This window comes from Dromiciops gliroides, chromosome 1 (genome assembly GCF_019393635.1).
Source record: "Dromiciops gliroides isolate mDroGli1 chromosome 1, mDroGli1.pri, whole genome shotgun sequence".
Taxonomy (NCBI): Eukaryota; Metazoa; Chordata; class Mammalia; order Microbiotheria; family Microbiotheriidae; genus Dromiciops; species Dromiciops gliroides.
The window spans coordinates 412,058,639-412,074,274 of NC_057861.1; the positions used below are offsets into that span (position 1 = coordinate 412,058,639).

Consider the following 15,636-nt stretch of genomic DNA (forward strand, 5'->3'; position numbering starts at 1 on the left):
TAGCAATTTACTATATGAAATGAAGCAGGGGAAATATAGGCACAGAGAACATTGTGAGAACAAGGAATTAGGAAAGCAAAAGGCTTGTTTGAAGAATAGAACAGTCCAATTTGGCTAAAGTATTATTGTTGTTTTTGACTTCTCATGACCCAATTTGGTATGTTCTCAACAAAGATATTGGAATAGTTTTCTATTTCCTTCTTTAGCTCATTTTATAGATGAGGAAACGGAGTTAAGTGACTTGTTCAAAGTCCCACAGCTAGTAAGTATCTGAGGCCAGATTTGAAATCAGGGAGATGAGTTTTCCTGACTTCAGGCATGATACTCTATCCACTGTGACACCTATCTGCAGCTAGATAGATAATAGCTAGCTAGCTAGCTATAGGTAGATAGGTAGGGTAAGTAAAAATAAAGCTTACCTAAGGAAAAGAATAAGAAGTGACCAATTAACAGGTAAGTCTTAGTGGGGAAAGGTATATAATTATCCCTAGGTGTTTTTGTTCTTTTTTTTATTTTTATTTTTTTGTGGGGCAATGAGGGTTAAGTGACTTGCCCAGGGTCACACAGCTAGTAAGTGTCAAGTATCTGAGGCCGAATTTGAACTCAGGTCCTCCTGAATCCAAGGCCTGTACTTTATCCACTGCACCACCTAGCTGTCTCTGGTGTTTTTGTTCTTAATAGCTGGCTTTAACATGTGTGTATATATATAATTTGCTTTTTTATTTGATATTCTTTAGCATTTTTGTTTGGCTATTTTAATAGAATCTGCACTAAAGTCTTAGTCTGATCCCTCACCATGCCATTGAGATGACCTGGATTCTTGAAAGTTATTTGAGAGGACCATGAGCTACTGTAGGGGCCATCAAGTTGAAAAGTCTCAAGTTTGATTCCCAGGATGAAATGCATTTCTGCAGTCTGGGGATCAGATGAGCTAAGTTTGGAAAAGTTCATTACCAATTAGACTATAGTTCAGTGCATTTTGGGGGCACAACAACTCTCAAAACTGTTTCCTAATTTACAAAGGGGTTTAAATGTGTTCATGGGAGAATTATTACCTATTCCTGTGAAATTATAGATTTTTGAAGTAGTCGCATTCCAACAGAATTGTTTAAAAACACTCATTGACTGGAAATATTTTACTCATATCTATAGGAAACCAACTTGTTTAGACCATGAGCATCATTGTTTAGACAAACCATCATTGTTCCCTTAGTGACAAGCATATTCTAAGTATAGTCCAAGTACCGAAGAGAAAATAAACAGATTCCGAGTATCTAGCTTTCAAACCTAACCCATTAAATTTATAGTATACCTTCTAGAGATAGAGTAATCATATAAGAAATTTATATTGCAACCAACAATCATTTATTAATATTTTATGAATATAGCACCATACCTGATCTATAAAAGACATGAAAACATAGAAGACCCTTCCCTTCAAGGTCTTCTAACCTAGGTAAAAAGACAAAACAAACATTTATCAAACAGCTTGAAAATAATGATGAAGTTATGCTAAGTAAATATATGATAGTACAGTATACATCCTCTCTCTCTCTCTCTCTCTCTCTGCATGTGCTTATAAAGGAGTCATAATCAGAGTGGTCATAGTGGGAGTTACATCACCATGTAGTATTGTTTTTTGGTAGAAGTCATAGCATGATAGGACTGGAAATGACTTAATAGATCATTCTCATTTCATAGATGAGAAAACTGTATCTTAGAGTGATTTGTTCAAGGTCATATGGCCAGGACTCCAATCCAGATCTCTGGCCTAAAGGCCATTGATCTTTCCACTACCACATACTGTATCTCACACCAACAGATTATATGAAAAAGCCTTAGCAGTCTTATTAAGCCATCATAATGACTTGTTCTGTAAGTCTATTTGTGTGTAAAGGATTTTGTGTTTCAGACATTTGCTGCTATGAGAGAAAGACCATTAGGTGTTTTCTCATTTGTAAAGTGGAGATAACACAGAGACACCATTCATTGTTGCTGTGAGGAATAACTAAAATGAAGTGAAACTTTTACATTCACCCTAATGCTGTTTTTGGCAATTAGCTAGGTTAGTAATATTCCATTTAGCAGATCACAGAATTATTGAAATTTGAGGCTGAAAGAGACATTAGAGATCATCTATTTTAACTTCGTAATTTGATAAATGAGGAAATTGATGGGCATAGAAATTAAGTGATTTGCCCAGGGTCACATAGCTAATTAGTTATTGACAGAGCTGAGATGAGATAGAGAAAGAAAGTCAGAAACTTGCTCAGTGTTAAATTGGTAGCACACCTAGGAATAGAACCCAAGACTTACAACTTCCATTAAAGACTGTTGTTTTCCATTGTTGTTATCTTTTCTGATGCAAATATATTTCCCATTTAAAATTCATATTATGAAGGACCCTGTCTTCAGAAATGTAGATTAGACCTTTCAACTTTTCTTTCTTTAAATGTCATAGAAGAGCTATCCAGTGTGCTAGAAAACTTCCTTTTTTTTTAAGCCACATAATTATCACTAATATTCCTGTTCCTTAAATTTCCTCCCAAAATCAGAAGGAAAAAAGAAAAGAAAAGAAAAGGAAGTTATTGGTTCTTTTTAAAAATGCGCAGATAAAGGGTCAGCTAGATGGCACAATGGATAGAGCACCAGCCCTGGAGTCAGGAGTACCTGAGTTCAAATCCGGCCTCAAACACTTAACACTTACTAGCTGTGTGACCCTGGGCAAGTCACTTAACCTCAATTGCCTCACTAAAAAAAAATGCACAGATAAAAACAAAAAAAAAGTTCATGGGAGATAGACATGCATCACACATCTTTTAAGATAACTTGTTGAATTCTAGCTACACTGGGGGAAAAAAGCTGTACATGATGGGAATTCACAGTTTCACATGCAATACACTTTTTATATTATTCTTTGTATATTGAAACATTCATGCTTGTTGGTGTTTGTCAAATTTAGAATGAAAAACATAGATTATTAATCATAAAGTAAATAAATAACTATTTGTTGAGTTGAATTGAACCAGAATTACAGCAATCAGACTGAACATCTATTATCTATCACTCTTTTGCTAAGACTGGCCCAGGATCTCTTCTGTTTTTGATTATGTCTTTTAAGCTCTTCCTACAAAATGCACTCCTTTAAATAAATCCAATGCATGAAAACCTGGAATTTAAAAAATACAATAATGAAATTTGCTTTGACAAAGGCGCAGGAGTACTGTAAGCAGTGAATTTGCCTGTTGTTTTTAGAATGCAGTTTTTCCAGGGAACTTTTTAAATTTTCTTTTTTTATCCTTTTGCAGGGCAATGAAGGTTAAGTGACTTGCCCAGGGTCACACAGCTAGTAAGTGTCAAGTGTCTGAGGCTGGATTTGACCTTAGGTCCTCCTGAATCCAGGGCTGGTGCTCTATCCACTGTGCCACCTAGCTGCCCCCCAGGGAACTTTTCAAGAACACATATCCTGTATGAAAAGTACCACACATGTAGGAAAGATAGTTCAGATGACCATTTTATCTAATGCATATGACAGCCTCATAATTACTCACTTGGAAACAGACATTTTGGGCAACAAAATGCTTGGAAAAGAGATAGCAGATATCCTGATAACCCTTGCTTAGCTTTCACAAGCACACTAGAAAGAACTTTTATATTATCTTTTCATAACAACACTATGAGGTTGATGGGGCCTTGATTATTATCCTCATAGAGCAGATAAGGAAACCAAAGCTCAGAAAAATTAAATGCATTGCTTAAGGACAAACAGCTGATTAGTGGCAGTGCCAGGGCTAGAACTCAATGTCCCCTGACTTCTAGTTTAGTAAACTATTTATTCATCACTCTATATTGGAGACAACAACCAGAACACAATATGATGGTCTGCTCAGAACTACCAATGAAATAATGCAAAGTTAATGTTCACTTCAATCCAAGGTACACTTTTGTGCATCTCTTTCCTGAAGCAAATCCCAAGGTGTCCTTTTGAAGGTCTGAGTTGATCCTTGGAAAAACTGACTCCTTGATTCCAAAGATGGGAGGCATTATCTCCTCTGCTTCCTTATAACACACATTCCTTTCCTTTGGGAGAGAATAGTCTTTGTTGTTCTCTACTCTTGTAGCTGTTTAAATGCTAAATGGACTTACTTAAATGAATGACTATTTCCATGCCTTGAAAGCTCTCCCCTACACCACATGCACACACTTTCATTTTCATTTCTCCAAAATAAGCTTTTACTTTAGAAACAGAAAGATTTGCACAACAATAGATAAGAAAATAGAGGCACCACAAGTGAATCCAAATTTTGAGATGTTGGAAGGACCAAAAGCATACTACACCCCTTAGACACTCATACTCTTAGCACTTTGGGACTCATTGTGTTGCTAAGATTTTCTTGCTCTCTTTCCTTTTTAAAAGCAGGTGGGCTAAGACATTTCTTTGGAGGCTCTGTGAGCCACTTCTCCTGTGAGAGTCACATCTCCAGTCTGCCAAGGAATGAAAATTCAGACAATCACATGGATCATTCTGAATGGTTCCAAATAGATTCCACTGAATGCCACTGACAATTATTGAAGCACACGTCACTGAGAGATGTGGCAGCTCCTTCTAGAATTAGGCACGAGGCTTGTCCTTAATGCAACAAAGATGACAGCCATATACCTATGCGAGCAACACTCCTTATCGAAATAACAGTTTCTTCCTTCTTGAGGGGAAAAGGCGGATGGGGAGAAAGTGTCTTCTCTTGGAGTGGTTGACTTAATAAAGAAAGCAAAGTCTGAATCCTAGGCGCACGGTCTCCCCTTCTATCACTGGCTAATTGCTGTTTGCAACGACCAGATTTGGTATTTTTTAAAAAGTCACCTGCGCCGAAGATTAGGAGCAATACTAGAGAATGCCTACTCTAGTTACAGAAGGATAAGAATGGAAAGAGCAAAAAGCTCAAGCTTTATTACCGTGAAGGGTGAACACACCCTAAAGTCGACCACAATTTGGGGATAAATTAGTCCTACACTTTCTCAGCAAAGTGGTCCAAGGAGTCATATAGAAAGCAGAAGAACGGCAGAGGAGGAAAGGAAAGGAGGCAAAACAACTGGCGCGTACCAAGTTTAAAAATCGATATGTATGAAAGCCAAGACTGAGAAACTGTGGGGAAAAGGAAAAAACGCTGGGAAAGAATTGAGGGGAGGAGAGATAGAGGGTGTATGAGCAGAGAGCACAGCAGAACAGGGACATAAAGAACAAAAGCCCTAGCCGAGTCTGGCGGCGACAAGGAGGGAGCATGGGGTGTTTTGAATAATTATTAAAATTAGCATGTGTCTGCGCCATCCTGTGGGTGTGGTGCATAGAGGAGTGTAAACTCTAGCAGGGCTGGAGCAAACATTGGATTATAGGCAGCGAGCCTGCCAGGCAGAGGAGTAAAGGAGCCAGGCGCGGGAGGCACACGGGAAGCAGGATGGCTTCGTCTCAAGGGAAGAACGAGCTGAAATTCGCCGACTGGATGGCAACTTTGCCGGAAAGCATCCACAGCATCCCCCTCACCAATTTAGCGATCCCAGGTACGAATGAAGTGGCTTCCCTGGCCGGGTCGGGCTGGAGGGGCTGCGGTGGGTTTGCCCTCTCTTCTTCTCTCTGCCCTGCCACCCTGCTCTGCTTTATCTGCAACTGAGTGGGAACTTGTCACTGGCTAGAAAGAAGCTATTTTCTCAGGGTTAGGGGAACACATGCCCAGGAGCCCCTGGCTTCCAGGCGTTTTGCAAATCTCTGGGGACCAGAGCGTCTCGGTTGGTATCAAGGTGACTGGGTTTTCCATTAGCTTTTGGATTAGGCTCTGTGCAAGGGTGGAGAGGGTTCTAAGGATGCTTGGAGCTTTATAGCCCCCTTGTCCTCCCAGCACTATTTTTTCCTTCGACATTGGGGGCCAGGCGGAAGGAGCTTTGGGGAGTTGTGCCGGGGGTCGTCTTGCATGACCAACCTCAGTGCGCCTCCTGGGGGCTCGGCTTTCAGTTGGAGGACCTCAGGCTCCTTCCGCGACACAGAATTGAGCAGCTTTGGTGGATTTCTTGGTCAGACCCTCCCAGGTCATTAATATTCTTCTCGGGTCTTCCTTAAAGGGACAAAGCACCTTCCAAAGAATTGAAGAAAGTTCAGGGCACCAGAAGAGGTTGCTTTTGGAAGAGGTGGGCGGTTGGGACAGAGGAGGCAAAAGAGACCTTTCCAGATGTGTGTGGTGAGAAGCGGGAGGTCAGAACAGGATGGGCTTGGTGGCGTGTAGGCTGTCAGGTGCAGCTCCGCGTCTGGCCGAAGTACATGGCAATGATGTGAAGAGCTCTTGGCTAGAAAACCAACACCAATGAGGTTAGAAGAGGGAAAGCACTTGGTTCCAGGGTTAAAAGCGGGTAGGAGTTTACTTGGGAACAGATTTTAGAGGCCAGAGAAAGGATAAGGGAAAGGAAAATAGGTAGATAAAGAATTCTGCCACATGAATTGAACCTGAGAGGTAAAAACTGCCGTCCTTAGACGGTTACAGGATAGTTCAGATTACTTAGGGATGTGGGTGAAAAGCTTCTGTAACAAAAACATGCCATACCTTCTGGCTCGGGCTACAGGAAACAAGGGGTCATCTGCAGAGTTCACAACACTATGGACGTGGTCGGAACGGGGTACACATTTGGCTATTCTCAGCGGGTGGAATGTGCCTAACAGCAGATGCCGCTGTCCATTTCAGAACCTCGGTAAAAGCTTGTCTGGCTTGTTGGAGCCAGTTCTCTCTTGCCTGTTCAGATCCAGGTACTTTGCCTTACACCAAGTATTCTGCCCCCGTCCTGACCCCATCTCAGAGGGTGGGATCAGGTACAGGTACTGAAATTCTCCGAAGACATGACTGAAGGACGGATGAATTTGCTCAGTAACTGGGTTTGTTCAAGGTTTGGTTGTGAATTTGGCATACCTTTTGCAACAACTGCAGGCAGTGACAGTGAGTAGGTATTCAGTCATCTTGCATTCTCTGTTATTCTGGGGTTCTAGAATTCGGAAATGTTTGTGTTCTGACACTAAAGACACTGTCTTTCTTGAATTCTAAGGATCCTACTGTGAAAAGAATACTTCCCAAACTCCACTTTTCCCAGCCAAGTGGCACCTTGAGTAGAATGAGAATTACTCCCTCAAAGCAAAATGTGTGGGGAGAATGTGATTGGGCTTGCTTGGAACATCCTATTCTTGATTTCCCTGCATCTCTGATCCTTTATTTAGTTTGCATTATATTTTACTTCTTTGATTATGCTTACACATACATTGTTGTATCTGAAAATTATAAGCCTCTGAGGGCAGAGATTAAAACCATTTGACAAACAGGAAAGAAACTAAGTCAAGAGAGAGTTTGAGTAGCCTGATTAAGGCCACTTTGGACCTACATAGTTGTAGACTTCATCATATGCATGTGCAGGGCCTTCATGTAAGGTAAAAAGACATGACAATGCCATTTTATATTTTGTCATTAAAAACATTTATAAATAGTGTGTTTCATTTTTAAATCCCATTCACATTTCATTATTCTCAATAGGATTTCTATTTGGAAGAGAGCTTATTGATCATCTAGTCCCATGCCCTCATTTTATCAATGAGAAAACTGAGGCATAGAAAGGTTGTGCCATGAGCTAGGTAGGCTAGTTATCAGTAGCCCCATTAGCACTTAGCACAGTGTCTGGCACACAGTAAGTGCTTACTAAATGCTTGTTCCCTTTACTAAGGATCATTAGGATACTTGATGATATAGCCAAAATTTGAGCCTTTGTCTTTTTCTGGGGGGGGGGGGCGCGAAGAGGGTTAAGTGACTTGCCCAGGGTCACACAGCTAGTAAGTGTCAAGTGTCTGGGGCCAGATTTGAACTCAGGTCCTCCTGAATCCAGGACTGGTGCTTTATCCACTGTGCCACCTAGCTGCCCCCCAAGTCTTTGTCTTTAAAACTTCTTTATGACAACCCAAAGGAGATCTTTCATTGTCTTTGAAGAAGATTTAACACCCCCTTTCCCATAATTCTTTATTTTCATGGTGGTATAACTAACATGGAAGAGGTGATACAGCAGCATATCCAGATATGTTTGAGCACAAAAGGTACCAGAGATTCATTTTAGGAGAGGGCCTGGGAGTAAGCTAAGATAGCCCCCTTCCCTTTCTTATGTTCCAGTTTCCATATCTGTTTGCTGGTGACAAAGACCCCAGAGTTTCCAAACTCTAAATCTGATATCAAACTTTAGACTTTGGGTCACCTATGCAGAATTTTTGATCCATAATTAGAGATATCAGTAGAGATAGATATTCCTTTGCTAGTTTGAGAAACAACCTCATTACTGCAGCCATAGGAGGGTCTCTTTTGCCCCGAAGTCTCTGAGATCTTTCAGCAGGATAAAACTGCTGAGTTCTGACCACTTTGCCAGAGCCTGACTTTCTTCATTCATTAATTAATTCAATAAACACTAATTGTCTACTTGTGAAGAATACTATGCTAGGCTTTGGGAGAGGTGATGATACAAAGTTCAATTGAATCATAGTTCCTGACTTCTTGGAGCTGCTTGTCTAGTAGAAGATAAAACACAAACATATAACTATTATATACAACATTAAATTATAGAGATGTAAAAATTATAGGGTTTTATCAAGTTCTGGGGAGAGGTTATTATAATGTGGAATCCTTCCCATGCTCCTTTGCAGAGGAACTCGGGGCAGGGGGGTCCCAAGTGTGTGGAATAATACATATATAATATCATATTGGGGGGTATACTGATTTATTTTTATTGATACTTTCTTAGACACCTCTATGGGAGAGAGTAGGAATGTGGGGGAAGTGTTGGTGATTTGAAAACAAAAGATATTAATAAAGTCCATTAAAACTCAGTCAGGACCAGGATGACACAATCATCCCAGACTTTGTTGATTCTGAATGGGAAAAAGAAACCTAGTTGAAGACTTATGTCCCCTATAAACTACTTTTCTCCTTTTGGAGGAAGAAAAGGTGAAACATTTTTATTCTGAGATGTCTAATTGGAGACTATTAAACCCTAATGGAATAATTGCCTCAAAATCATGCTAATAGCTTCCTGGCTGCTACGTGTTTACTTGGCCAGTTGTTCCAGCTCGAATTAAGTAATTATCTCCACCATTTAAAGCTTCTCCTCTACCACCAAATAAGTGTTTCAGTGATAGGAGGTATTTCTGCTGGAGTATCCTTAAAGCTTTGGGATTCCTTGGGCTAGGTGATTGGAAAGTGAAAAGTGGTCTAATTAAGAGAGCTAACAGTTGGAGCAGCTGACCTGGATTCAACCTTTTGTTATAGAACATAACAATTGGCAGGTGTGTAATATTTATCACCCAAAATCAGTGGCAACCTCTCTAAATATTTCCCAAGCGACTGTATCCTTTAATGCTTTCAGAAACGATGCCTTTCAGTGGCTGTTTTGCATTTAAATGGCTCCATGATTTGGTATGGATGGTGTTGAGAAATCTACTTAGTCACTGGTATTAGTTGTTTTACTTTTCTATTTGTTTTTTTAAAAGAACTGTTATGTTAGAATACAATGAACAATCTTTCTCATTTGCTAGACTTTTCAATGCAATCTATAATTTCTTTTTCTCTGGGATACCAAATTAAATTTTGATTCATAAATGTTTGTTTAATGAAATCCTGGCATTTGGATTTTGAATCATACTCCCCCTTGCTACAAATTGGAAAAGCAGGGAAAACTGTGCAAATGCAGGTTTATTTAAACAGAGGGAAAAAAACAGGAAATGACAAAGGTATAAGAAGAAGATTAACCTGAGCATCATAATGGTTGGGACCACCTTGAAAAACCATCCTATATACTGATGGCCTCTACATTTTTATTATTATTATCTTTTTTAGTGAGGCAATTGGGGTTAAGTGACTTGCCCAGGGTCACACAGCTAGTAAGTGTCAAGTGTCTGAGGCCAGATTTGAACTCAGGTACTCCTGAGTCCAGGGCTGGTGCTCTATCCACTGCACCACCTCGCTGCCCCCTGGCCTCTACATTTTTAAAGGGTGGATCACTTGTTTCTTCTAATTTAGGGTATTTCAAAAAGGGAATAAGCTTGGGGCTTGGTTATAAAGCAAATCTTGGAAATTATACAAATAATTCAGTTCTTGGTTGGTCCCAGCTACATACCTGATGTAGCTTTGGTAAATTTTTCCTTCATTTGTTTCAGTGAATTGAACCTTAACAAAAATTTTGGTTTTAGAAAAATATCTAAAAATCTAGGGCAATTGAGAGATCCTTTTGTTGTTTCCTTTGATGAGGAGGTACTTCTATAGCTACACTCCTCTCTCATGAAACTAGCATAATATTTGCCTTCCATTTATTTTCTTTGGAAAATACCAAAGTGCTCCTCCATCACCCCCAAAGACATTTTATTCTAGAGAGACAGTGTTAAAACAGCATAAAACTATTACTTTTTCCAGTCAATAGTAACAGAATATTTTGATATAATGGAGGTTACTTCAAACTCATAATTTAAAGATATATACTAATTTATTTATCAAATAATGAGTTTTATTGATATCTTTTGTTTTTTACATCAGTCATTTCCAAATATTTCTCCCTATCTTCACCCAGTGAGTCCTCTTCTGTAAAAAAGAGAAGCAATTACCACAAGCAAATTAATAGTGACTAAGTCTGATAGTGAATGCAACATTATATACCCATACACTTACTTCTCTACTGGAAAGGAAGGAAGCATACTTTATTAATTTTTCTCTGGGGCTAAGATTGACCATTACATTTACTCACTGGCTTCAGTGTTCTTTTCATGTACATCATTATTGTCTTTGTGTTACTGATCTCCAAGTTCTGCTGACTTCATTCTATAGTTAGTAAGTGGTGGTGCCACCCTTCTGCCTTTACCTCATTTCTTTCTTCCCCCAATACCTGGCCAACCAAGACCCATTTAGGTTGACTGATCACTTAGTTTAGGTGAGACAGGAGTCACCAACTCTACTCCTTACAGTGAGATAGAGGAACACCAGGCCTTACCATTCCATCCTAAATTCCTCTAGGCATTACTATCTGCCCTGCCTCTATACCTGTAAACCACTGGAACTATCATCTCACCTACTGATATAACTAACATAAGAACCCCTGGGTCTCACCACCAACTCTGCAGCTGAACTTTCCTTTATTTGTTATCACCCCCCCCCAATTAAAGTATAAGCTATTAAGAGCAAAGACCTTGCTTTTTCTCATTATAATTATAGAACTTAGGACAGTGCTATACACGTAGTAAGCATTTAAGTGTTCATTCATTCATTCATTCATTTAACAGAGGTAGAATGTGAATCTAAGTCTTCCTGACTTCAATTTCAACACACTATCCACTACACTAAGCTGAGTACCTTGAGAACATAATGGCATTTGTTAACCTTTGGCAGCCGAATCTTTCAGGATGAGCCTAGCTACTCCTGCCCACTCCCTCATATTAATTACAAAAGAAAAATCAGGCTAAAAGAGAATCTATTGCTTCATTTACTGTACTTTGATTCCCACTGTATTTCTGTCATTCCTATCAAACAGGGATAATCCAATTTTCCCTTTGATGGACTGAAAAGATGCCCCAGCTGATATTGCTGTCCAAAGTGCTGAAGGTGTCTGGAACTGCAGACCTTAATTAAGCCCAGTACTTAGCTTAACAAACCTACTTGGGGAGAATTTCTGATAAAGTATCCCTTCCCAGTTCATCATACACTTTGAACAATCAAAGACAAATGAGATTTCATTCTTGCCAAAATGACTCTTAAGTCACCAGTAAACACTTAGGATAAATGTCAAACATTTCCACCTCATTTCCTTCCCCTCTGTGCCACAGCTGCATGCACCTTGAAGCTCAATAATAGCAATAACAGTTTTAAAATCATCACACCTGGTTCAACTAGTCTTGATTCAGTAGTGCCTTTAAAAAGTCACAACCATTTCACCTTCCTTGATCATTCAATCTCTTTCTGAATGGTCCTCTTGACTAGTCATGGAAGCTGTGAATGTATGAAGTAGCAATAGCCAGTACTGGGATTCTATAAAAACAAAGCAAACAAAAGATAAGCCTTATATAAAATTGATATTTTTTGTGCTGAAAATAAACGTTTATCCATTGCATTTGAATTTATGAGTATAGATTCATTGATTCTAAGACCATTTTCATATAAATAAAAAGTATTAGGAGCATCTAGGTGGTGCAGTGGATAAAACACTGGCCCTGGATTCAGGAGGACCTGAGTTCAAATCCGGCCTCTAACACTTGACACTTACTAGCTGTGTGACCCTGGGCAAGTCACTTAACCCCCATTTCCTGCCAAAAATAAAATAAATAAATTTTAAAAATGTAATGCCTATCTTTTATTATATTTTAAATTTTATTTTATAAATATTTCTCAATTACATTTTAATCTTATTCAGGCCACACTTGAGTGTTGTGGGCTATGTGTGGCTGATGGGCTGTATATTTGACATTTTGTAGTGGGCATACATTGGGTGTAGTTTTTTTTTAATGATGACCTCTGTCAAATAAGTGATGAAAAGTATATCCCTGAGGAAATCCCTGATTGGAAAGGGGAGGATCACAGTCTACATGTTCCTCTGGTTGCTGTGGAATCTATATAAGTCCTAGAGGAAGTTGTCCAGTATTTTTGGCGCATCTATTGTAGATGTTCTATTAAATAATAGGAACAAGAATTTCCCAGGACAGGAAGGCATAGAGGGGTGGCAATTCATACCAATAGAAAAAATACTGATGTCAGTGAGACCATATGTCTGCGAAAAATCACATAGGTACGATTGAAAACAGGTTTGATTATTGAACTTCCCAGGTCACAGCAAATTAGAATGAGAGATTCAGAATTGGAAGGGTCCTTTGATGTTGTTCAATATCCTGCTCACTTCATCAATTCCCTCCAAATAATCCTGAAAGGGTAATAATTCATTTTTCTTGAATACTATGGCTTATGATGGGAATCTTACCACCTCCAGTGGTGACCCATTTCCTTTCCAAACAACTCTAATTATTAGGAAGTTCTTTATCTGGAGAAAAAATAATGCTTTCCTATCATTTCAATCTATTAGTTCTACTTTAGCCCTTTGGAGAAAAGCAAAAGATATCAAATTTCTTCTTCAGATATATGAAAATAGCTATCATGACCTTCCATAATGGTATTATTATGTATTTAACTAAAATGGCTCCTAGATGATATTTCTATAATATATTAAAACAAGAAACATTTAAACTACAAAATCCTATCATGATTACTTATAATTATATTTCAGTACTTTAGTGGCATACTGTTACTAGTGTGGGTGCCCCATCTACTGATGCAGATTCGAACCCTGCTATAAGGATGGAAGGAAAAAAAGGAAGGAAAGAAGGGAGGAAAGAAAAAGAAAAGGAGGAAGGGAAAGGATTAACATAATAATTAATAATCATAAAAAAAGCTAAGCGACACAGCCACTTAGTGACACTGGGCTAAGTGTTTTACAAATATCATCTCATTTGATCCTCATAACAACCCTGGGAGGTAGATGGTTGAAGCTTGCCTATGTCCACACAGCTAGTAAGTGTCTGAGGCCAGATTTAAACTAAAATATTTCTGACTCCAGGCATAATACTCTATCCCTTGCACCAGTGTTCCTTGGGCAACAAAATACTTATTGACTGGCTGACAGATAGAAAAGCTTTAGACAACAGACAACAGACAAAAGAAATTTAAAAACCTCAACTTTGAACTATCTAACATATAGGCTAATATCACTATATATCTCAATAGCATTTGAAGGCATAATTACATAGAACCATAAGATTTTAGAGCTGGAGGTCATCTGGTCTAATTCCTTTATGATAATGACTTTCTCAAGGTCTCAAAGGTAGATAGTAAATGTCAGGATTGAAATGAGAATTTTTAGATTCCCATTCCAGTATTTTTTCTATGTTATGATGTCAAGCCAACACAGTATAATGATTATAACTCATCACTAAGGAAAAGTTAGATTCCATTTGGGATACTCTATTCAATAGGGAAGAATATGATACATAAAGATTTCTATTAAAAAATGGTTGAAATAAATTTTTTTGAGAAAACATTTCAAAGATTTCCTAAAAATTTTACTTGAATGGGACACCTTATTTTCTGAGGATGACAATAAATGAGATATTAGAGTACTTTGAGACCCTAAAAAACTGAGTAACTATCATCCTATCTGTTCATCTATTGTAACCAGTGTCAAAGTACATACCCACCATGTTTCTCATTCTGAGCTCCAGTCACATATTACCAACTCCCTTTCAGATATAATGAGCCAGATGTCTCACAGAAACCTCAAATTTAACATGTCCAAAAGAGAACTTATTTTTTCCCTTTTCCCAAGCCTTCTTCTATTCCTAATTTCTCTATTACCATCATCCTCCCAGTCACCCAGACCCAAACTTTGGTATTATTCTTGACTCTCCATACTCACTCACCCCCAAAAGTTAACAGTTTGAAAATCATGGTATTTCTATCTTCACAATGTGTTTTTTGTACTTTGTGTCCGTCTATCTATCTATCTATCTATCTATCTATCTATCTATCTATCTATCTATCTATCTATCTATCTATCATCTATCTGTCTATTCTTTGACTTAGCAGTCATGGAGATCTATATCACACATATGCTTTAAAAATAAAGCTTCATCTCTAAAAGTTTATTCATGCTACCTTTTCTATCAGTCTAAAGTATATTGTTATTAGAGACAGAAAACATAGGAAATGTGCAGTGGAAAAGTCACTGGACATTAAAGAATGAATGGATGAGGGGGGTGGCTAGGTGGTGCAGTGGATAAAGCACCGGCCCTGGATTCAGGAGTACCTGAGTTCAAATCTGGCCTCAGACACTTGACACTTACTAGCTGTGTGACCCTGGGCAAGTCATTTAACCCCCATTGCCCCGCAAAAAAAAAAGAATGAATTGATGAAAGAAAGAAAGAAAAAAGAGAAAGAAAGAAAGAAAGAAAGAAAGAAATATGCATTTTGAAGCACTTATTAAATGTGCAAAACACTGTGATGAGCACTGGGGATAAAAAAAGAAAATATATTTGGAGTGAGATGACCTGGAGTATAATCTTGGCTGTGCTACATACTCCCTGTATGATTTGAGGCAAATCACTTAATCTCTCTGAACCTCAGTTTTCTCATATATTAAGTGGAGGATTAGAAAAGATGAACTTTAAGGAAACATTCAGATTTCTATCTCTCTCTTCTTTTCTTTCTCCTCTCCCCTCTTTCCTCTATCCACTTTCCTCCTCTCCTCTCCTCTCCTCTCCTCTCCTCTCCTCTCCTCTCCTCTCCTCTCCTCTCCTCTCCTCTCCTCTCCTCTCCTCTCCTCTCCTCTCCTCTCCTCTCCTCTCCTCTCCTCTCCTCTCCTCTCCTCTCCTCTCCTCTCCTCTCCTCTCCTCTCCTCTCCTCTCCTCTCCTCTCCTCTCCTCTTCTCTTCCTCTCTTTGCTTTTGCTCCTCTTCCCTTTCTCTCCTCTTCTCTTTCTCTTCTCTTCCCTATCTTCTCTCCCCTCTTTTCTTCTCTCTTCCTCTGCCTCTCTCTTCTAATGCAGACACAGA

General features: G+C 38.9%; 1 protein-coding gene across 1 annotated transcript in view; it reads left to right on the forward strand.

The window, feature by feature from the left end:
* Positions 1 to 4,937: 4,937 nt before the first annotated feature.
* PLCXD3 (phosphatidylinositol specific phospholipase C X domain containing 3) overlaps positions 4,938 to 15,636 on the forward strand; it is a 224,771-nt gene continuing 214,072 nt past the window's right edge. Inside the window, exon 1 of the mRNA XM_043975568.1 lies at positions 4,938 to 5,556. Within this exon, the coding sequence (XP_043831503.1) occupies positions 5,454 to 5,556 (103 nt within the window). The 5' untranslated portion in view covers positions 4,938 to 5,453. The remainder of the gene's footprint in view (positions 5,557 to 15,636) is intronic.